This window comes from Thalassophryne amazonica, unplaced genomic scaffold (assembly GCF_902500255.1).
Source record: "Thalassophryne amazonica unplaced genomic scaffold, fThaAma1.1, whole genome shotgun sequence".
NCBI classification, from domain to species: Eukaryota; Metazoa; Chordata; class Actinopteri; order Batrachoidiformes; family Batrachoididae; genus Thalassophryne; species Thalassophryne amazonica.
In genome coordinates, this window is record NW_022986235.1 from 47,701 (window position 1) to 72,500 (window position 24,800).

The window sequence follows — 24,800 nt, forward strand, 5'->3', positions numbered from 1 at the left end:
ATGAGTGAGAGCTTTGCTATCTGTAATGAACCTGAGAGCTCCATGATACACAGCGTCCAACATACGTAATAAGCTGACAGAGGCGTTCATATACACGATATCTCCATAATCTAACAGGCTCATAAAGGTGGCAGAAACCAGCTGTTTCCTGGCATTATAAGAGAAACAGTGTTTATTCCAAAAAAAGAAGCCTAGTTTTAGCTTAAGCTTTTTTAGTAGATTTTCAATGTGTGGCTTAAAGGTTAAAATTTCATCTAAAATAATGCCAAGGTATTTATATTATGATACAAAGTCAATTTGTAATCCCTGTGCTGTGGTAATAGTAGGGAGAGGTGAGGGCACTTTCTTTTTGTTTGAAAATAACATTACTTTTGTCTTACTTGCATTTAACATTAACTGAAGTTGTGAAAACTGAGACTGAATGATATTGGAACCTACTGTTATCCACAGCACAGGGTATAGCCCGGGGCCCCAAACTGGAATCCGGTGTTGTGCAGCCAGTGCTGCGAGCGTTCATGGACGACATCACTGTAACAACTGTGATGCACGTCCAAGCAAGATGGGTGCTGGAAACCTTGGGTAGTGTCGCTACCTGGGCAGGTATGCTGTTTAAAGCCAGGAAGTCCAGGAGCATGGTCATTAAGAAGGGCAGAGTCACCAGCAAGTTTAGCCTCAAAGTCCAGGGTAAGGTCATTCCATCCATCGAGGGCAGCCCAATAAAATGCCTGGAAAAATGGTTCAACGTGTCGCTGATGGATTGGCACCAATGTTGCTGAGGCTGTGAAGCAGAATGGCTGAAGAAGACAGACAAGTCTTTACTCCCGGGCAAGTTCAAGACCTGGCTGTATCAACACGGCCTCTTGCCCAGGCTACTTTGGCTATTCATGGTCTATGAGTTTCCCATGATTACCATCGAGGTCATTGAGCGGAAGACCAACAAGCATCTGCGGAGGTGGCTGGGAATTCCCCCAAGCTTCTCAGCAGTGGGCTGCTCTCTTCCCAGCGACACCACCAAAACCACTCTCTCTTCACACAAGCATGACTGACGTAGGTTGGTGAGTCAGCCTGCCACACCTCAACCAGATGTCAATCAGTGCCCAACCCCACCTGCTGCTAACCTTAATCAACAGCATAACACTGGACAAAATGGGATTTGCCCAGGCGCAAAGTCACGTGGAGGGAGCTGTGGCGCCTGGAGCCATACCGCATCTCCTTCCTCTTGCGGTCGGTCTATGACACCCTCCCCTACCCAGTACATCTGCACACATGGGGCTAAGAGAGGATCCACTTTGCAAGTTGTGCAGCCAGAAGGGGACCCTGGCCCACATACTCTATGGGTGCAAAACATCTTTAACCCAGGGGCGGTATAGATGGCACCACGACAAAGTGCTCCTCTCATTGGCTGACACCATAGAGCGGGAGAGAGTCAGGAAGAGATCAGCCCACACAACTGCTGGAAGAGCGCTCACCTTCCTTAAGGAAGGAGCCAGGCCTGTACAGACCACCAAAGGGAAAAGACCCAGCATCTTTCATGCCGCAAGCTCCTGGGAGATGAGGGTGGATCTAGGGAGGAGGTTGCAGTTTCCCAAGGTGGTGCAAACATCCCTCCGCACTGACATAGTGCTGTGGTCGGCAAGAGACCAGAAGATAATCCTGGTCAAGCTGACGGTGACGTGGGAACAGGGCTGCGAGGAGGCCCATGAAAGGAAGCCTGCAAAATACCAACCTCTGGCCCAAGAATGCCGAGACAGGGGCTGGCAGGCATGGGTTTTCCCTGTAGAGATAGGGTGTAGGGGCTTCCCAGCGAAGTCCACATGGAGCTTCTTTTCTGCCATAGGGATGGATGAGCAGAGTAAAAAGCAAGCGGCTTGCTGGATGGGGGAGGAGGCAGAACGTGCCTCATGCTGTATCTGGAGCAAAAGGGAGGAGGAAAGCTGGAAGCTGGGGGAAGATGGACAGAGAGTTGGCCACTCACTGCGGGCCCACCAACTGGAGGGTGTTGTGGTTCAGGGCTGAAACACCTGGTGAAGGTTGGACACCACCTGACGACATCTGTCCCTGGCCTAAAGCTACAGCTACCTGCTAAGGTAGCTGAGGAAGGCACCAACAATTGTATTCATCAAGGCCACTATCAGAGCAACCTGGGCTCTCATACCACCTGAGCAGTGCCACAGACTGATGGACTCCATGCCATGCTGTATTGATGCAGCAATTCAGGCAAAAGGAGCCGCAACTACGTATTGAGTGCTGTACATGTTCATACTTTTCAGTTGGCCAACATTTCTAAAAATCCTTTTTTTGTGTTGGTCTAAAGCAGGGGTGCTCAAGTTCGGTCCTCGAGAGCCACCTTCCTGACACTCTTAGTTGTCTCCCTGCTCCAACACCTGAATCCAATGAGACTCGTTAGCAGACTTTTAATGAGCCTTTCATTGGATTCAGGTGTGTTGGAGCAGAGAGACAACTAAGAGTGTCAGGAAGGTGGCTCTCGAGGACCGAACTTGAGCACCCCTGGTCTAAAGTAATATTCTCATTTTCTGAGATACTGAATTTGGGGTTTTCATTAGTTGTCAGTTATAATCATCCAAATTTAAAGAAATAAACACTTGAAATATATCAGTCTTTGTGTAACGAATGCATATACAAGTTTCACTTTTTGAATGGAATTACTGAAATAAATAAAGTTTTTCATGATATTCTAATTATATGACCAGCACCTGTATAGTAACAGCAGCACTGCTCATGTTCTTGGCGTTCCTCGCCATCTCTTCCCAGCGACACCACCAAAACCACTCTCTCTTCACACAAGCATGACTGACATAGGTTGGTGAGTCAGCCTGCCACACCTCAACCACATGTCAATCAGTGCCCAACCCCACCTGCTGCTAACCTTAATCAACAGCATAACACTATGCCACTGCACAACACAAACCGCTTCTATTTTCAAGTGGAAAATGTTTGTTCAGAGTCGTGGCAGCATATGTGTCGAAATGACACTTACCAGAATCAGCCTGGCGAACGCTGACAAGATCACGGCCTCACATTCTAAGCAATCAGGATACTGAAGACATCTGGAACTGCTTGTGGCATTGAAGCAGCAGAGATGAAAAAGAGGAAAAGTACTCAGCCACTCTTCCACATTTCTAATGGTTTATGATTACAAAAATTGAACAGAGCCTTTCATTTACAATTTTAAAAACTATTCTCAAAACAAAAATAACTCAAAACGAGCAAAAAAACAACAAAACAAAAACAACAACAACAACAAAAAACAGTATGCATTAATAAATGCACAAAGTTCAGATGGGGAAAAAAAGAAAAGGAAAAACCCTGTGATTTTTACATTTACTTTGACTTTTATTTCACTGCAGACAGTATGAGCTGAACTAAGACATTTCATGGTTTTTCTAGTCAGCTTCATTTCATTTGTTAGTTTTTCTCCATTGTTAAGACAAATTTCTCTGAAGCTGCTCTCTTTTTTTCTAAACTGTGAACACAAAACCCAATTTTAAAGCTACATTCACAAAACCTGAGTCAAAACCAAACTTTCACCTCAAAACAGTTCAGTCTGTGCTCAAAACTGAACTATGTAGTCAACTCGTGCCCGGAGTCGATCAAAATTACAAACCCTACTGAGCAGCGTCTGAACACAACAAAGAAAAACAGAAACTACAATGTTCAGGACACGAAGCTGTAGAAATAAATGGTTATTGTTCACTGTTGGCTAAATTCAGGTTGCAAAACAAAAAACCTGTACATTTAGTACTTGTACATATAACAGAAATCCTGTGTGTGTTTACACGTAGCACTTGTACACACTAAGCCTATGTAAAAATAAAGTACAAAAATATACATGGAATACTAAGCATTCGCCCTATTAACGTTTCAAATCCCACAAAACCTCGGAGAGATCGCCGCGATGTGAGATCTCTGTAACATTGAGAACTGCATTGAGACGCTCTGATCATGCTGCACTTTAACTGCACACAGACAACACCATAAACATCGCAACATAAAACTATTTTTATATTGTGCCTAAAACGCTCATGAATATATTCTCTGGGTTTATAGATGTTGTTATTGTGTTTATTTTATGTAAACATGTGAGAATCACAGTCTGTCTCGTTATTTTCAGTGGGAGCTGCTGTGAGCTACAATCACTTCCTGTTCATGTCGTTCTGGGGGAAAGTGAAGTTTGATCTTTAACGTCTTGATTATTGTTCTTTACAACACTGTTTGTCCTCTTTGTTCCAGACTAATATACAAGGTCTGTTAGAAAAGTATCTGACCTTTTTATTTTTTGCAAAAACTATATGGATTTGAATCACGTGTGATTGCATCAGCCAAGCTTGCACCTTCGTGCGCATGCATGAGTTTTTTCATGCCTGTCGGTTGCGTCATTCGCCTGTGAGCAGGCTTTGAGTGAGGAGTGGTCCACCCCTCTCATCGGATTTTCATTGTGAGGAAAATGTCTGAACGGCTGGAGCAGCAATGCATCAAATTTTTCCAGAAACTGTGAGAGACAGCCAGGTGGACACCATTCGGAAAATTCAGATGGCTTTCAGGGACGATTTTATGGGGATCACACAGATTAAGGAGCATTACAGCCGGTTTAAAGACAGCGCACAATGGCGGAGGGCGCGCCGCGCTCTGAGCGGCGATCGACAGGCTGAAACGACCAGATCATTTCCAAACTGAATGCTGTGTTGATCCGGGACGTCATCTGACTACCAGAGAAATGGCAGAAAAGGTGGACATAGCACTTTTCCAGCACATTCCACTGTTAAAGGAGATTTTGTCATGAAAACAGGAGCGGAGGAATTTGCCACGGAGCCGCTAATGGCACGGAACGAAAGCACCTCTGTGTTGGTCTCACAGGACATGTGACATGCTCAGCTCTTGACAATTTCTCAGATACTCACTCAACTGAAAAGCCACCCAAAGCCGTCTGAATCTTCCGAATGGTGGAAGAGCTGGGCATGTCCCGTGAGACTTCCAACACAGAGGTGCTTTTTGTTCTGCGCCATTAGCGGCTCCGTCCTGATGTGCGAATTCCACCGCACGTCTTTCATTACATAATCTCCTGTAACAGTGTAATGTGCCGAAAAAGTGCTATGTCCACCTCTCTTGCTATTTCTCTGGTAGTCACATGACGTACCAGATCAACACAGCATTCACTTTGGAAATGATCTGGTCGTTTCAGCCTGTCGATGGCCCCTTGGAGCGCGGCACGCCCTCAGCCACTGTGGGCCGTCTTTAATCCAGTTGTAATGCTCCTTAATCTGTGTGATGCCCATAAGAGCTTCACCGAAAGCCATCTGAATTTTCCAAATGGTTTCCACCTGGCTGTCTCTCAGTTTCTGAAAAAAATTTTGATGCAGCAAAGCGGCAGTCGCTCTGCCATTTTCCTGACAATAAAAATCCGCAGAGGGGGCTGAACCACTCCTCCCACAAAGCCTGCTCACAGGTGAATGACACAACCGACAGGCTTGAAAAAACTTATGCACGCACACGAAGGTTCAAACTTGGCTGATGCAATCACACGTGGTTCAAATCCATATGGTTTTTGCAAAAAATAAAAAAGTCGGATACTTTTCTAACAGACCTCGTATAATATTAATTTACAACTGTTATATGGATTCTCTATATGTTGTTTGACTGCAGCAACTCTCTGGCGTACAAGGGATTATGGGATACGTCAACAGGGCGAATACAAACAGTACACAAACACTAACCCTCCATTACAATACTACAGTACATTGGCACAGTGATGTACTGAAACATGTATTTACTTACAGTATACTGTGGTACAGTATATAGTATAGTCATACAGTAATTCCTATCAACATTTATAATGTCAGTTAATGACCAGTGGTGGGCACAGTTCCAATAATCCAATAACCGATAATTATCGAAGATAATGTTTTCATTATCGGATTATCTTTTCAGATAACTTTGAAAACCATTATCGGACAAATTATCTTCCGATAAACTTTTGTCCGATAATTTTTAGACCGTTAACATGGTAAACAAAGGGGAACAGATGTGTGGTTCTACCCTCTGCAAACAGAGGAGAGCTGTTTCTACAAGAAACCGCTCTATCCTCTGCAGAAAAGGAGAACTGGTCACAAAAAAAACCCCTAATTTCTTTTAACCCCATACTGATACACGGCCATATCACCCAAGTCATCCAGAGGCATACATTTTTAACTTATGGTTCAAATTTTAACCAAACTTATTTAGGACAAGTTATTTAAATTAACGTCACATCTGAAGTTGTATAAAGTGAAATTATACCACGGTCAGTGAGAATTCCATGTCTAACTGGAGTGCATTATTTTCGTATATACGCACACATAGTTCGGTGAGTTAAGTCACTGTTATAATCACTCTGCTCTGGTCGTCACCACAGCAACGCACAAATCAGTTGGCACAGATCAGCTGTGTTTTGACAGGTGAATGACAGAAACACGATAAAACATGGATTTCCAAGTGAATTTTAATATTTTTGACCAAAATAAAACGTTTGAGGAATGGGAGGAGGAGGAGAGCAAACGAGAAGAACAGCAAAAGCAAGGGCATAAAGATTTAACATCGGACAAACTGGACAAGTTTGAAGACGGGAAAGAAGAAGAGAACGGTTCTGTCCTTGCGGGCTGCCGAGCGCTCCTCATCAAAACAGCGAGCGTAGTTTCTGGACCTGTTGCCAGTTGGTCGCAGCTCCACACAGCAGAGAGGGGGGCGGCGTGAGTGGCCTGCTGCGGCGCGAGCCCGCAGACACGGTAAGCGCATTGGAGGCAAAATGTCTTGAGACTGGTATAAAATAGTCCCAAATACTTACGTATTTCATCAAGTTCTGTTAAATAAATATTTGTGTGTTAGCTCACTGTGTGGGACCATAGTATAAGCAGATAAAACAACTCAAAGCCGTGCATTATACGGTTTGAATGCACTTCGCGTCATGGTGTTTTAAACTCCGCGTCGTGCATTCAAACCGTATAATGCACAGCTTCTCGTTGTTTAATCCTTACATATCAGATACATGTTTTAGTTTTAAAGTAATGCACTAATTTTTAAGGTTTTAGTGTGCACATGCTGTGTCCAGGTGCATTATGGGTGATAGGGTAATCAGTACGTTCATGACAGGAGAAATGAATTTGAGACAATCTGATCAGGCTCGACGGACAACAGCATTAAACTCTAGTGCCTAAAACTCTTGTGAATATATTCTCTGGGTTTATAGACATTGTTATTGTGTTTGCGTTTGTTAAATTCCACGCATCTTAAACGTAGCAAGTAGCAACACAGATTATCTGGAATTTTGTTTTGGCAGGTTTTCAAGGTCTCTACTGCCATCTACTGGTCAGCAGTGTCCATGGCAGTATTCAAACTGAAGCTGGGCTGTTATTTTCAATCACTGTACTCGGTTCCAGCTCAGCTGTACACCAGAACTGCACGGTGTAAAAGTTCAGAGCGCACGATTTATGTTCTCACACACATTGTACGTTCAAAAACCACACGTCGGACTCGTGTTCCCAGAAGCAAAATGTAAACAGAAGCTTCTTTTTTTCAAACTTAATTTCCAAAAACTCACCAAAGTTAAAAAAAAAACAAAACAAAAAAAAACAAGACAGCTCTGCGGTGTTTGCACAGGCACAGTGCGAGAGGTTGGACGCTTGTAGCTCTTCAGCAGCGGGATACCCTCACGACGGCCAACCAGAATATCAAACAAGTTTGAAAATCAAATCTGTTTGATATTCTGTTTGATTTTCATCTGATCATACGATCGCCGATCAGGAGGTGGTAGTGAGATGTTAAACGCAGCTCGTTACTCCATGTATACTAAATGATGCAGGATGCGCAATTAACCTGAAACTCTGTGTGATCCAAAAAAATTCTCACAAGAATGAAAAATCAGATGAAAAAGGGCCAAAACTCACACTGGGACCAGTAGATCATGACAGTGTTCTATTTATTTTGACACCAGTTATATCAGACGGTTATCTAATTACAACTTGGCTTTTTTTTTTTTTTGAAAATGCCATTTTTTACAAATAAAAAATGGCATATTTTACAAAAGCACATTTATCTGTAAACACCAACACACGTCACATTAACGTGTTTGTTTACATAATGAATGAATCAACCAATCAGTGTAGCGGAGGCACATTTTACACAGAATGCCATCTGTCTGTGTTTGTTGCAAAACTTCAGAATTAGTGCATTGTTCAACATTAAAAGATATATGTTATATTTTAACTTTGTACAAATGACAGAATTGACATTAATGGAGTTATTCTATCAGTATTCATTTTATTTATACACAAAACCATAACTCAGCACTGCTTTATTTTCCAAGACCTCGGCCTGACGGCAACGTTGTGATTGAGTAGAGAGTTGAGCTTTGTGGCTTCTCTCAGCTGCTTCTGTGCTGGAAGCCATGTAGTAAACAAGAGCTTCCAGCAGGGGGCAGGATGCTCAAAGACAGAAGGTCTGACTCATTGTTTGGGTCTGTTGTCGCTTTTGATGCTTCCAAAAGCGATCGTGGTGTTAAAACTCAAAATCAGCTTGTTAGTAGTTGCAAATGTACCGGAGACAATACTGGAATTTATCGGTTATCTGTAACTTCCAATACATTTTTGGGTGGTTTATTGTTTTAGCTTTATTGAAGATTATTGAAGTTAATTTTTGGTTATCTGTGCCCACCACTGCTAATGACCTGTTCGCTTCTCTAAATCTTGGGATTTTGGTGGACATGCTGTGTTCAGGTGCATTACGGGTAATCTCAGTACATTCACGACAGGAGAAATGCATTTGAGACGCTCTGATCAGGCTCCACACGGACAACAGGATCAACCTCTTTGTATACTGAGCCTAATGCCGCGTTCACACCAGGAGCGATCAGACGCTACAAAATCACAGGGGTCGCATGGCGACGGACACGCCTCCTTCGCCCGGTGTGTCGCTGTGCTTTTGCTGCAAAAATTCACCCCGGTGCATCATCAAATAGGAGGAGCTTCCTTTCCACTCGCCGGTTCCGGTTGTCAGTCAAGTTAACATGACGGACCTTGATCACACGGAGCGAGTTGCTGTGGAAAGCTCCCAATACAGAGAGTATCATTATTTGCTGCAGGAGCTGCGTCTGGATGACGGCTGCTTTCAGCGGTCCTTCCGCCTCTGCGGGACCCAGTTTGTGGACCTCCTGTCCCGTTCACGCATGCACATGTAAAAAAAAAAAAGTCTTCCCCCCAAAACCTCTGTCATAATTGTGTTTAGAAACCAGTCACCATTTGATTTATTATACATCTGTGTAGTTAATAAGTAAAATAATCTTCAGGGACGATTCGCTCGCGCGTGCACGTAAAAAAAAAGAAAAAAACTCCGCTGCTTGCTGCAGGGCTGCTCCTCGCTCTTCCTCAAAAAACTCTGTCATAATTGTGTTTAGAAACCAGTCACCATTTGCTTTATTATACATCTGTGTAGTTAATAAGTAAAATAATCTCGGATGATTCGCTCTCGTGCACACGGAAAATAAAAATAAAAAGAAACTCCGCTCCTCCTGCTGTGGTGCTGCTGCTTGCTCCAAAAACTCATCGTAATTGTGAAATAAAGGACAAAAGAGTCATAAGTCCTGCTCACAGGCTACTACCAGATACAGGACATGTTCACATCTTCAGTGAAACTCCAGACATCTCCATGTCACTACATATTCAGTCCCTGATTGGTCACCGCGGCGCGACGACACGAAAAAGTTCAGATTTTTGAACTTGGGGAGGAGGGCAACGTGACGTGATGCGACGCAATATCACGCCACAAATGTGCCAATTGCTCAAAATTGCTTCACTCGCGTCGCTTCATTCGCGTCCATCGCATCGCGCTGCATGACTTGGCGCCAAAACGCGTCCTTACCAGTGGTGGGCACAGATAACCAAAAAATTAACTTCGATAACAGATAATCAGATAACTGAAAAGGTGGTTTTGATGTATAAATAACATTAATACCGATAGAATAACTCTATTAATGTCAATTCTGTCATTTGTACAAAGTTAAAATATAGCATATATCTTTTAATGTTGAATAATGCACTAATTCCGAGGTTTTGTAACAAATACAGGCAAAGGATTCTGGGTAAAAGTGCCTCTGCTAAACACTGATTGGTTCAGTCATTTATTATGTAAACCAACACGTTAATGTGACGTCTGTCGTGTGTTGGTGTTTACAGATAAATGTCCTTTTGTAAAATATTCAATTTTTTTATTTGTAAAAACAGGCATTTTTATGGGGCCCTGGAAGTGTCATCGCAAAATGTTTTGCATGTGGAGAGAATGTGCGCACGTTTTATGATGTTGTAAAACGTGCTTTACAGTGTGCGAGGTGATTTTTCATACAGGAATTTTTTGGACTGAGTTTCAAGTTAATCGTGCGTCCTGCATCGTGTACATGGAGTAACAAGCTTTTAACATCTCAGGACCACCTCCTGATCACCGATTGTATGGTCCCATGAAAATCAAACCTGTTTGATATTATTCTGGTCGGCCGTCGTGAGGGTATCCTGCTGCTGAAGAGCTACAAGCATCAAACTGCTCGCACTGTGCCTGTGCAAACACTGCAGAGCTGTCTTGTAATGTTATTTTTATTTTTTTTTGCTGTTGTTTTGTTTTGTTTTTAAACTTCATTTGTTAAAAAAAAAAAAGCCATTTGCAAAGCCAAAAAGTTGATTTGACAATCATCTGATATAACCGGACGCTTAGTACTTAGGGCAAATACTGCCATGAACACTACTGGCCAGTAGATGGCAGTAGAGGTCTTGAAAACAAAATTCCAGATAATCCCTGTCTGCTACATTTAAAATGCATGGAATTTAACAAACGCAAATACAATAACAACGTCTATAAATCCAGAGAATATATTCATGAGAGTTTTAGGCACTAGAGTTTAACGCTGTTGTCCGTGGAGCCTGAACAGAGTGTCTGAAATGCATTTGTCCTGTCGTGAATGTACTGAGATTACATCATCCTACCCATAATGCACTGGGCACAGCATGTGCTCACAAAACCTTAAAAATTAGCACATTACTTTAAAACTAAAACATATATCTGATATTTTCACTTATAAAACTTCAGACATGACAGTAATTTTAAATAACTTATCCAAAATTAGTTTGGTTAAAATTTGAACCATAAATTAAAAATGTATGCCTCTGGATGACTTAGGTGATATTGCCTGCATATTGGTATGGTGTTAAAGGAAATTTTTTTTTTTTTTTTTGGCCATTTCTCCTTTGTCTACAGAGGATAGAGATGCTTTTCATAGAAGCAGCTCTCTTCTGTTAGCAGAGGGTATTACGGTTCATCTGTTATAAAACTTTTAACAGGTAGGTGCTGAACTTTTTTAAATTTTAAAAATGCTTATCGCTGTTCAACTTTGTTTACTTTGTTTATCGGTCTAAAAGTTATCGGAAAGAAATTAATCGGAAGATAATTGGTCCGATAATGTTTTTTAAAGTTATCTAAAAAGATAATCTGATAATGAAAACATTATTTTCGATAATTATCTGTTATCGGATTATTGGAAGTGTGCCCACCACTGGTCCTTACATAGGGATTACATGGCAACCTGTCGCTGCAGTCGCTCACGTCGCGCACGGTGTGAATGCGGCATAAAACTCTCGTGAATATATTCTCTGGGTTTATAGATGTTATTGTGTTTGTTTATGTAAAAATGCCAGAAGAAACCCAGGTTGCTTCTCCATTATTTTCAATTGGAATAATTGTGAGCTGCAATCGATTCCTGTTTGCTCTTTAGAGTCTTGCTTATGTCAAACACTGTCTGTCATCTTTGTTCCACAGTAATATATATAAGATGTCTGAAAATCAGTTTGCGTTTATTAAATTCCATGCATCTTAAACGTAGCAGACACAGATTATTTGGAATTTTGTTTTGGCAAGTTGTCACGGTTTCTACTGCCATCTACTGGCCAGTAGTGTTCATGGCAGTATGAGCGTCTGGACGCCAGTAGATGGCAGTGTTCTATTTATTTTGACCCTGGTTACATCAGACGGTTATCAAATCGTAACTTGACTTTTTGGCTTTTTGCAAATTTTTTTTTTTCCAAATAAAAAAGGCATATTTTACAAAAGCACATTTTTATGTAAACGCCAACACACACACCTCACATTAACATGTTGGTTTTTAAATAGAATGAATAAGTCAACCAATCAGTGTTAGTGGAGGCTCATTTACCCATAATCGCTTTGGCATCTGTCTGTGTTTGCTACAAAACTTCAAAATTAATGCATTATTTAAAATTAAAAGATATGTGTTATGTTTTAACTTTGACAAATGACAGAATTGACATTAATGGAGTTATTCTATCCAGAATAATTTGATGATTTTGAATCAAAACCATAACTCAAAACTGCTTTATTTGCCAAGACCTCTGCCTCACTGCAGCACGGCTGTATTCGGTTAAGGAATAATGGCTTTTTTGTGTGCGTGCGTGCACTTCGCTGCTCCTCTGCTGCAAAATATGTAGTAAACAGGAGCTTCCAGCAGGGGGCAGGACGCTCAAAGACAGAAGTGCTGACTCATTGTTTGGTTTTGTGGTCGTCTTTGATGCTCCCAGAAGTGATCGTGGTGTTAAAACTCAAAATCAGCTTGTTAGTAGTTGCAAGTGTGGAAGCAATACTGAAAGTTATCGGTTAGCTGTAGCTTCCAATAAATTCTTGGGTGGTTTATTGGTTTAGCTTTATAAAACATAACTTTTCAGTTAGCTGATTAGCTCTTATCAAAGCTAACTTTTTGGTTAGCAATGCCCACTACTGGCCCACACCTCTGGCTTTGCATTTCATCCTGGTAGTATGTGTACTGTGCTGCTGCTGTGGCTGCCCTTTTGATGGCCAACCATGGAGGAAGACACAAGATCCAAGGTGGCCGCCTCATTTCTTGTGATCAAGGGAATGCTTCGTGTCACCCCCTGCTGGCTTGGTCCATCCCCTGCTGATTCAGAGGTGCCCCAGTCCCACATTGTGCGACTGGTCTGCCTCCGTCTCATGGACACACGGTCATGCTCACAATCATTTTGAAAAGGCAGCTCATTTCTGTAGTCCTTCCCAAGACCAGCACGGATGTTAGCAGAACATCTCATTCAGATCCTGCTGCCAACTGATGCAGGTAGCAGAATTTACAACAACATATGAAGTCGGAACATATTTGACGGAAATACATTCACCAATCCACCAGGTAGGTTTTCTCTGTGAAGTAAGATGTGTACTTGTGTACCTGAGAGAGCATCACAGTGTCCAATTTAATGCATTCTCTCTGTGGAGAAAACCACAGATGTATGCTAAAAAAAAAAAAAAAAAGACAGATTTTACTTCCCCACAGCGTTCTGGGTGATAAGACAACTGGTGGTGTACAACCCCAATTCCAATGAAGTTGGGACGTTGTGTAAAATGTAAATAAAAACAGAATACAATGATTTTCAAATCCTTTTCAACCTATATTCAATTGAATACACCACAAAGACAAGATATTTAATGTTCAAACTGATAAACTTTATTGTTTTTGTGCAAATATTTGCTCATTTTGAAATGGATGCCTCCAACACGTTTCAAACAAGCTGGGACAGTGGTACGTTTCCCACTGTGTTACATCACCTTTCCTTCTAACAACACTCAATAAGCGTTTGGGAACTGAGGACACTAATTGTTGAAGCTTTGTAGGTGGAATTTTTTTCCCATTCTTGCTTGATGTACGACTTCAGTTGTTCAACAGTCCGGGGTCTCAGTTGTCGTATTTCACGCTTCATAATGCGCCACACATTTTCAATGGGCGACAGGTCTGGACTGCAGGCAGGCCAGTCTAGTACCTGCACTCTTTTACTACGAAGCCACGCTGTTGTAACACGTGCAGAATGTGGCTTGGCATTGTCTTGCTGAAATAAGCAGGGACGTCCCTGAAAAAGACGTTGCTTGGATGGCAGCATGTGTTGCTCCAAAACTTGGATGGACCTTTCAGCATTGATGGTGCCATCACAGATGTGTAAGTTGTCCATGCCATGGGCACTAACACACCCCCATACCATCACAGATGCTGGCTTTTGAACTTTGATCTGGTAACAATCTGGATGGTCTTTTTCGTCTTTTGTCCAGAGGACACGACATCCACGATTTCCAAAAACAATTTGAAATGTGGACTCATCAGACCACAGCACACTTTTCCACTTTGCGTCTGTCCATTTCAAATGAGCTCGGGCCCAGAGAAGGCGGTGGTGTTTCTGGATGTTGTTGATGTATGACTTTCACTTTGCATGGTAGAGTTTTAACTTGCACTTGTAGATGTAGTGACGAACTGTGTTAACTGACAATGGTTTTCTGAAGTGTTCCTGAGCCCACATGGTAAGATCCTTTACACAATGATGTTGGTTTTTAATGCAGTGCTGCCTGAGGGATCAAAGGTCAATGTTGGTTTTCAGCCTTGCCGCTTATGTGTAGAAAGTTCTCCAGATTCTCTGAATCCTCTGATTATTTTATGGACTGTAGATGATGGAATCCCTAAATTCTTTGCAGTTGAACATTGAGAAATATTGATCTTAAACTGTTGGACTATTTTTTTCATGCAGTTGTTCACAAAGTGATGATCCTCACCCCATCTTTGCTTGGGAACGGCTGAGCCTTTTGGGGATGCTCCTTTTATACCCAATCATGACACTCACCTGTTTCCAATTAACCTGTTCACCTGTGGAATGTTCCAAACAGGTGTTCTTTGAGCATTCATCAACTTTCCCAGTCTTTTGTTGCTCCTGTCCCAACTTTTTTGAAACGTGTTGCAGGCATCCATTTCAAAATGAGCAAATATTTGCACAAAAACAATAAAGTTTATCAGTTTGAACATTAAATATCTTGTCTTTGTGGTGTATTCAATTGAATATAGGTTGAAGAGGATTTGAAAATCATTGTATTCTGTTTTTATTTACATTTTACACAACGTCCCAACTTCATCGGAATTGGGGTTGCAAGAACTTTATCATCTATATGTGTTTTAAGAAAATCGAGTTCTCAATGAATGAGCTGTTGCTGTTTTACTTGATAATCATGTTCATTCCCTTGAAGACGAACTTTGCACGCAGACAAAAACCAACAGCAGACTGCAGACGCACATCTCAAATACAGTTCCACTCTGAAGTCGTGCCGGCTCTCAACAGGCTACTCAGTATTTCTTTATAAAGTTCTGGTTTGTGTTGCTTTATAACGAACTGCTCCTCTTGTACGACATTAAATCTTAGTCCAGTCTGTTCTTTTAGTTAATAATTACTTTGACAACTCAGGCATCTGGAGAACTTGGCTCGGGTGAGAGATGGGGTAGGGTTAGGGTTAAGGTTAAGTTAAGATTCACATCAGGCCGACTTCTCCTGTACGTCAAATTTCTCTGTACACAAAGTCAATGCACACCTTCTGGCACAAAAACTGACAGTTATATTCTTCAGACGCATTCGAGGAGCCCAACAGTGTCATGAAGCATCACTTTGTATGACCTCACAAACAAGCATCATGGAGTCAAAGGGACAGTTAGCAACAAGTGAGGTCCTCATTGGTCATAAAATGAAAGGTGACTAAAGAAAACACATCACAGTGCAGAGTTCGATATGACGAGATGAAAAACGTTTCATTTAAGCATCAAAACAAAACCGTCCCTTGAAAGGTCAGATACATGCCCTTCTTCTCTGTGCGATGACAACACAGCAGCTCACTGTCATACTGACATCTACTGGTCAGATACAGTGCATCCAGAAAGTATCCACAGTGTCAGGACTTGTGATGGATTGATACTGGAAGCAGTAGGAGACCAATGCAGACTCACAGACATGGTTGGTTGTGATGAATAAAAGGCTTTATCTTGTGACCAGGCAGGAGATTCAGTACACAGGCTGTGAGATAACGAGGCAGATGTATCAGACAGAGTACAGGCTGGGACGTGGTCAAAAATACGAGCTGAGGTCATACCAACAGCGTCGAGGAGTATCACAGGAAAAAACCGAGGCAGGGTCAAAATACAAGCTGAGTTCAGCATTAAAGCAAGGTGGAGGTCGGTACAAACAAGCAAGGTCAAAACACTGAGACACAAACAGGATGTCAACTAAAGGTGAGAGAGTGAACAGAGTCAGCAATCAGGCAGTGAGCTGTGGAACTGTGAGGGCTTAAATAAGGAGCTCAGTAATCAAGGTGATGTGTAGCAGGTGCATGGAAGGTTCTATAAAGAGGAGTGGTTTAGTGAACAAAGAAGATTGAAGAAAGGCAAGAGAGTGCAGGAGGGCAAAACAAAGCGATGCAAAGCAAGAGAAGTGACTGACAGAAAAACTGTGAAAAATGTAAAGTGCTCAAACAGACAAATAATTAATGTGAGCAAAACAATAGGGGCAAACCTAAGAACTAATGTGAGAGGTCAAAAAGAGGAAAACAAGAAAACTAATGATTATAACTAAAACTAGAATGGAACTGATGCGGACTGGTACATAAAAGTGAATACAATAAAAATGGCAAAACAAACTATTGGTTAAACAGAGAATAAGTGATGAACAGAAACAAAACCGGTGATGACTGAATAATGCAATAAACGACAAATTTATTTTTTTTTATTTTTAATTTTTATCTGGCACACACACAATAAAACTTTAAAAAATCTCTCACAAGACCAAACAAAGAAAAACAAAAACAAACAAAACCTCAAACAATTTCAAAAATACAATTTCCCAGTTGTGTGCAGCCAAAAGGGCGTGGGCTGAAGCAAAGGCTTATAAACGCCCACCCCTAACACGAGTTACTATATATATATATATGTATATATATATATATACACACACACACACACACACACACACACACACAGTGGTGGGCACAGATGACCAAAAAATTAACTTCGATGCAACTACTAATAAACTGACTTTGAGTTTTAACACCACGATCACTTCTGGTAGCATCAAAAGCAACAACAGACCCAAACAATGAGCCCACACTTCTGTCTTTGAACATCTTGCCCCCTGCTGGAAGCTATTGTTTACTACACAGCTTCCAGCACAGACACAAGCTGAGAGCAGCCACAAAGCCCAGCTCTCTACCAATCACAATGCTCCGGTCAGGCGGAGGTCTTGGAAAATAAAGCAGTGCTGACTTATGGTTTTGATTTATAAATCACATTAATACCGATAGAATAACTCCATTAATGTCAATTCTGTCATTTGTACAAAGTTAAAATATATCTTTTAATGTTGAATAATGCACTAATTCTGAAGTTTTGTAACAAACACAGACAGATCGCAAAGGATTCTGGGTAAAATGTGCCTCTGCTAAACACCGATTGGTTCAGTCATTCATTATGTAAACCAACACTTTAATGTGATGTCTGTCGTGTGTTGGTGTTTACAGATAAATGTGCTTTTGTAAAATATTCCATTTTTTATTTGTAAAAACGCATTTTTACGGAGCCCTGGAAGTGTCATCGCAAAATGTTTTGCATGTGGAGAGAACGTGTGCTCATTTTATTATATTGTGCCGTGCACACGTTTTATGATGTTGTGCGCATGTTTTATTATATTGTAAAACGTGCACTCAATACTGTCCATGTATCCATGCATCCATCCATCCATTCATTTTCTTCCGCTTTATCCGGAGTCGGGTCACAGGGGCAGCAGCTCAAGCAAAGCCGCCCAAACCTCCCGATCCACAGACACCTCCCCCAACTCCTCCGGGGGAACCCCAAGGCTTTCCCAAGCCAGCCGAGAGATGTAGTCCCTCCAGCGTGTCCTGGGTCTTCCCCGGGGCCTCCTCCCGATGGGACGTGCACGGAACACCTCTCCAGCGAGGCGTCCATGGGGCATCCGGAAAAGATGCCCGAGCCACCTCAACTGGCTCCTATCGACGTGGAGGAGCAGCAGCTTGACTCCGAGCTCTTCCCGAGTGACCGAGCTCCTCACCCTATCTCTAAGGGAGCGCCCAGCCACCCTGTGGAGGAAACATCTCAGCCGCTTGTACTCGCGATCTCGTTCTTTTGGTCATGAGCCAAATCTCATGACCATAGGTGAGGATCGGAACGTAGATTGATTGGTAAATTGAGAGCTTTGCCCCCCTACTCAGCTCTCTCTTCACCACGACGGTCCGATACAGAGACCGCATCACTGCAGATGCTGCACCAGTCCGTCTGTCGATCTCACGCTCCATCCGTCCCTCACTCGTGAACAAGACCCCGAGATACTTAAACTCCTCCACTTGAGGCAAGGACACTTCACCAACTTGAAGAGGGCAAAGCACCTTTTTCCCGTCGAGAACCATGGCCTCGGATTTGGAGATGCTGATTTTCATCCTGGACGCTTCACACTCGGCTGCAAACTGCCCCAGTGCACGCTGAAGGTCCTGATTTGACGAAGCCAACAGAACCACATCGTCCGCATACAGCAGAGACGAGATTCTGTGGTTCCCAAACCAGAACCCCTCTACACCCTGGCTGCGCCTAGAAACAGAACCGGTGACAAAAGGCAGCCCTGGCGGAGGCCAACGTGCACTGGAAACAGGTTTGACTTACTACCGGCAATGTGAACCAAGCTCCTGCTGCGGTCGTACAGGGACCGGATAGCCCTTAGCAAAGGACCCCAGACCCCGTACTCCCGGAGCACCCCCCACAGGGTGCCCCGAGGGACATGGTCGAACGCCTTCTCCAGATCCACAAAGTACATGTGGACTGGTTGGGCGAACTCCCATGAACCCTCGAGCACCTGATGGAGCGTGTAGAGCTGGTCCAGTGTGCCGCGACCAGGACGAAAACCACACTGCTCCTCCTGAATCCGAGGTTCGACTATCGGTCAAATTCTCCTCTCCAGTACTCTGGAATAGACCTTACCGGGGAGGCTGAGGAGTGTGATCCCCCTGTAGTTGGAACACACCCTCCAGTCCCCCTTCTTAAACAGAGGGACCACCACCCCGGTCTGCCAATCCAGAGGCACTGTCCCCAACCGCCATGCAATGTTGCAGAGGCATGTCAGCCAAGACAGTCCCACAACATCCAGAGACTTAAGGTACTCAGGATGGATTTCATCCACCCCAGGAGCCTTGCCACCGAGGAGCTTTCTAACCACCTCGGTGACTTCGGCCTGGGTAATGGATGAGTCTGCCTCTGAGTCCCCAGTCTCTGCTTCCTCTTCGGAAGACATGACGATGGGATTGATCAATATTGTCTTGACACATAAATGTTGGCTTTACACTGTGCAAGTTTTGGCCCTTTTTCAGATGATTTTTCATTCGTGCGAGAATTTTTTGAGCCGAGTTTCAGGTTAATCGCGCGCCCTGCATCGTGTAGTGTACATGGAGTAACAAACCGATCGTATGGTCGAATGAAAATCAAACCTGTTTGATATTCTGATCAGCCGTCGTGAGGGTATCCTGCTGCTGAAGAGCTACAAACGTCCAACCTCTCGCACTGTGCTTGTGCAACCACCGCAGAGCTGTCTTGTAATGTTATTTTTGTTGTTTTGTTTTTAAACTTTGATGTCTCCCTGTTAAAGATTTTGTATATATGTTATCACTGTTAAACATTTGTACCTTTGTCTTCTTTCTCATGAAAACGGTGTTGTGCTGTTTTGCACCTGTCTTAACGTAACCCTGAGAATGTACTTGTTATTCAACCTTGTTTTAGCATACTGGGGTCAATCTGAACTGGGAATGAAGAGCTGGATGTACTTATTATTATTATACAACTTTGTTTTTGTAGCCGCTAACGACTGGGAGTGAAGCATGATGGGGTCAGGCTGAACTGGGAGTAAAAGAACTGGAGGTTGTTTTGACTGTTGTGATGTGATGCTTAGTGTGAAGAACAGGACACTCCAGGCAGATGCAGAACAGCTGATAACTGCAACAGACGAACGGGATGTGCTGACCTTCGATGATAAGATTAAAAGAAAGAAACTGTTTTTCCTTACAGCTGCACTTATTGACGTATGTGTTTATGTTACGGGAAGAAACTTGTCTTGCGTCGTCCCCCCCACCCTTAGGACAAGTTTTATGATGTGGTGAGGGCTTCTCTAATAAAAAGAGCGGGAGCGCAGGCCAGACTTTAGTGTAGCCTTGGTGTACAGCCTGACTGCACTCCTCGCGAGATAAATTTGACTTTCTGTCTCACTGGTGTTTCTTGACTCTGTTTGTCTTATCAAGGTTTTAAGAATGTTTGGAGGAGAAAATACCTAACACTCCCATCGAGAGTTTTTGTAAATTAAGTTTGAAAAAAAAAGCTTACGTTTTGCTTCTGGAAACACGTGTCCGATGTGTGGTTTTTGAACGTACGTGTGTGACAACATAAATTGGGTGCTCTGAACTTTTACACCGTGCAGTTCTGTGGTACAGTTTGAACTGAAACTATGTACAGTGATTAAAAATATCATACAGTGTCTGCTCAGCTTCAGGATGAATACTGCCATGAACTGCCATGAACACTACTGGCCGGTAGATGGCAGTAGAGACCGTGACAAAACAAAATTCCAGATAATCCATGCCTGCTATATTTAAGATGTGTGGAATTTAACAAACGCAAATACAATAACAACGTCTAGAAACCCAGAGAATATATTCACGAGAGTTTTAGGCACTAGAATTTAATGATGTTGTCCGTGGAGCCTGATCAGAGTGTCTGAAATGCATTTGTCCTGTCGTGAACGTACTGAGATTACCCTATCCTACCCATAATGCACTGCTGGGCACAGCATGTGCTCACTAAAACCTTAAAAATTAGCACATTACTTTAAAACTAAAACATATATCTGATATTTTCACTTTATAAAACTCAGACGTGAGAGTAATTTTAAATAAATTGTCCGAAATTAGTTTGATTAAAATTTGACCCATAAGTTCAAAATGTATGCCTCTGGATGACTTGGGTGATATTGCCAGCATATCAGTATGGGCTTAAAAGAAATGATTTTTTTTTTTTTTGGTGACCAGTTCTCCTTAGCCTGCAGAGGATAGAGCAGTTTCTCATAGAAGCAGCTCTCTTCTGTTTGCAGAGGGTGGAAACTGGTGGAAATGAGGGTGAGGGTGGAAATGTTTTCTTCCTCACTGCAGACTGTGATCATGTGACTGTCAGTGGCATTTTAATGTTTTAAATAAATTTCTGGGTGGCGGCTGCTCACTAATGAGGGAAGTGATGGTCCAGACATTTACCAGGGAATGGAACCATTGCCAGGCAACTTACATGATCTCTCCGTTGAGTACATCACATCCATCGTCCACTTCCAACCACCAGAGAGCGACGCGGATGGTGAGGTCGTCGTGAACCTGCAGCAGGCAAACAAAAATCAAACACCAGAAGACTGAAAGGAAACCCAGAAAACCTGGAAGAACCTAAAAGGACATGGATCCAACAACCTGCACAGCCAGAACATGATTCACCCACTCAAATATGCTCAGCCAATCAGGAGCTAACACACAGCTGAATGAGCCAGTCAGCTTTCAGCAGAGAGAGCGACAAAAACGTGCAGGAAACCCGACAGAAGCAACAAGCCCAGCTGTCGTTCATTTTCAATTGAGACAACAGTCACTCTGCCACCACCTGGGTGGAGCCAAAAATAGACCAGAAGTCTGTTTTATTTTAGGGGAGGTGATGGTCTAGTGGTTAAGTGTTGGTATAAGACCAGAGCTCCTTGGTTCAAATCCTAACATGACCGGAAAACTACTAAGGGCCCTTGGGCAAGGTCCTTAATCCCCAAGTTGCTCCTGGTGTGTACTGAGCGTCTTGTGTGGCAGCAGCCTGACAGAGTGTCAGTGAGAACAGGTGAATGTGAGGCATCAGTGTAAAGAGCTTTGAGCTTCTCATTCTGATCTCCCTCTCCTGGCATCTGTCCGTCTGCAGGAGACGATGCTGCATCCAATTTGTTCCTTCTTGTTGCCTGGTGCAGAATTGGTGGCCTGCCTTTCTAGGTTTACTCTAAAGGCCCAGTCACACTTAAAAAAGGGCAACGAAGCCCAAACGAAAGAAGAAATTTGGACTTTCGTTGGCATTGTTTAATCCTCGCGCAGCTGTGCTTCGTGAGGATTTTTAAACTGTCAAAAAATTTGAACGAATCCGCCAAAAACTTCAATTCGTTCGTATTTCATTTTGCTGTCGTTCTTGACGGTTTCTTATCATTTGCTTAGTTTTTGTAACGTTAGTGTTTAGTTTGACTTCATTTGACCAGCTGAATGTTTTCAGTACAGAATCCGGTTTGTGAGCGCTGCTGCTGCTGTGTTCAGCAAACTCAGCATGTTTGCTTGGATTTTTTTTTTTTTCACCTGGGTGGGGGGGTCAGCTTCACTGGGCTCAGGCACCTTATATAGGCCAGAATGAATCTTTTGTGAGGATACAACAAATTATTTTACCAAAAATAAAATGAAAACCACGCTGCTGCCACAAGCAACTGCTGAATTTGAAACAAAAAAGTTGTGTAATTTTCGATGGTACTTGAACGCAGCAGCAATCACCTCCTGCGTGCACTTATTATTTTTTATTAAATAGAACAATATGAGTGTAGGAATGACAATCCAGCCCTTCTGTACATGTGGCAACAGGTAGATTATTCAAATGATTATGAGCTGTTCTGGAAGGAAGAATTCAGGATGTGGATCAGCTGCAGCTGGTGTGGAGTTGATTTACAGCTCTGATTTCAATTTCAATTTATTTTCATTTATATAGCACCAAATCGCAACAAGGTTGCCTCAAGGTGCTTCACACGAGTAAGATCTAACCTTACTAACCCCCAGAACAAGAACACAGGTGACAGTGGTAAGAAAAAACTCCCTCTGAGGAAGAAACCTCAAGCAGACCAGACTCAGAGGGGCAACCCTCTGCTTGGGCCATGATACAGACACAAATTACAGAACAATTCACAAAACAAATATACAGGAAATATTGTTGGCGCACAGGACAGGAGGATCTCCAGCACAAATACCACACCCATCTCTGGATGGAGCTGCACCTTAAACAGAGAGAAAAAACAGAATCAGGCATCAGAAAGACAAAAAATACTGTATAATTTGTCAGCATTAATCAACAAGAAAAACAGAAGAAATACTAAGGTGATCACCGGCCACTAGCCCTAAATTTCACTAAAAGACCCAGAATTTAGGTAAGTTGAGGCTGCGGCACGCTCCAATTACTAATAAAATTAATCAAAAGAGGAAAAAGCACAGAAACATACTATGTCAGTATGCTAGCCATACGAAAGGGAAAATAAGTGCGTCTTAAGTTTGGACTTGAAAGTCTCCACAGAATCTGACTGTTTTATTGATGCAGGGAGATCATTCCACAGAACAGGGGCACAATAAGAGAAAGCTCTGTGACCCACAGACTTTTTATTTACCCTAGGAACACAAAGTAGTTGTTGTGGCTGGGGTGCCTGGCGTGCCTGGCTGGCTTTTGTTTGTCTTCTGTTTTCTGTCTTTTGTTTTTCCTTCCAGGTGGCACGCGTTTAGGCCTGAGTGGCTGTGTGGCTGAGTTATCAGGACCTCACCCTGATCACCTGAGGCTGATCATGTGCAGCTCGTCAGGACTCACAGCTGTGGTGCATCTACACGGATTGGAGCATGGTGGCATTTAAGTCTGGAGTACACAGTGTGTATTTGCCAGAGACTCGACCTTGTGACCAGACGGGTGAGATCGTCGTCTTGAGAGCCATCTCATCATTATGGATGCAGAGAACGTCCAGGTTTGATGCCATGGTCTGTGAAAGAGGAGGGGGTGAGGACTCACGCTCGTCAGCACACTTCCTGAGGTACGTTAGGTTTTGTGACTAACATTTGTACAGTCAGTAAATGTGGTGTCCCTCACACCTTATTATATTGAGCTGTTATGTTAGTCGTTTAATCAGCTTCCACTGCAATGACAATGTGAACTGGGTGTTCCATGCCTGCAGGGTGGGAAGCTGATTAGTGATTAAGCCAGGAAGTGTTTGCTGTTTATGTACACCTTTGAGTGGTCTCTCTGTGTGTGGAGTGGTGGACTCACATGATGGTTTCTTCTTTCACAGACTCGGTTTGTCGCGGCCACCTGGGGGGCGTCGGCGGGGTCCTTGGGTCCGAACTGTTTCTGGCTCCGGACCGTTTGTGCTGCTAGGAGCGCACCGTTTATCCACCACGCCAGACCGCGCACTCATTTGTTTGTACTTAGCACGTCACTATTATGTCATTAAATTTTGTTATCCTTTGTACCGTGCTCTGCTTATTTCATACTGGGTCCTTCAAACGCTGGTCAGTTCTCCGTCCTGCGTCCGACACATAACAGTAGTCCTGCACCCTGAGAACACAGGTCCCAGGCCGGTACGTAGGGTTTAATTAGGTCAGCTAGGTAGGGAGGTGCCAGTCCGTGAACAATTTTATAGACTAGTAGCACAACCTTAAAATCTGATCTCACTGGGACAGGAAGCCAGTGAAGAGACGCCAAAATGGGTGTAATGTGGTCAAACTTTCTGCATCGTGTCAAAAGTCTGGCTGCAGTATTTTGAACCAATTGGAGAGCCCTAATGCTGGACTGTGGTAAACCAGAAAATAGAACATTGCAGTAGTCCAATCTACAAGAGATAAACGCATGGATCAGGGTCTCAGCATCAGCCATAGACAGGATGGGACGAATCTTCATTATATTTTGCAGGTGGAAGAAAGCAGTCCTAGTAATATTTCTAATGTGGAGGTCAAAGAACAACGAAGGATCAAAAATTACCCCAAGGTTCCTCACTTTGTCAGTGTGATGTATGACACACGAGCCTAGGCTGAGCGTTAAATGGTCAAATTGA

The 24,800-nt window shown here is 43.0% G+C and overlaps 1 protein-coding gene across 1 annotated transcript in view; it reads right to left on the reverse strand.

Moving 5' to 3' along the window:
• LOC117505651 (uncharacterized protein C2orf80-like) overlaps positions 1-24,800 on the reverse strand; it is an 80,686-nt gene that overhangs the window by 35,932 nt on the left and 19,954 nt on the right. Inside the window, exons 4-5 of the mRNA XM_034165225.1 lie at positions 21,230-21,312; positions 2,999-3,074 (exon numbers count right to left, since the gene is read on the reverse strand). Of these exons, the coding sequence (XP_034021116.1) occupies positions 2,999-3,074; positions 21,230-21,312 (159 nt within the window). The remainder of the gene's footprint in view (positions 1-2,998; positions 3,075-21,229; positions 21,313-24,800) is intronic.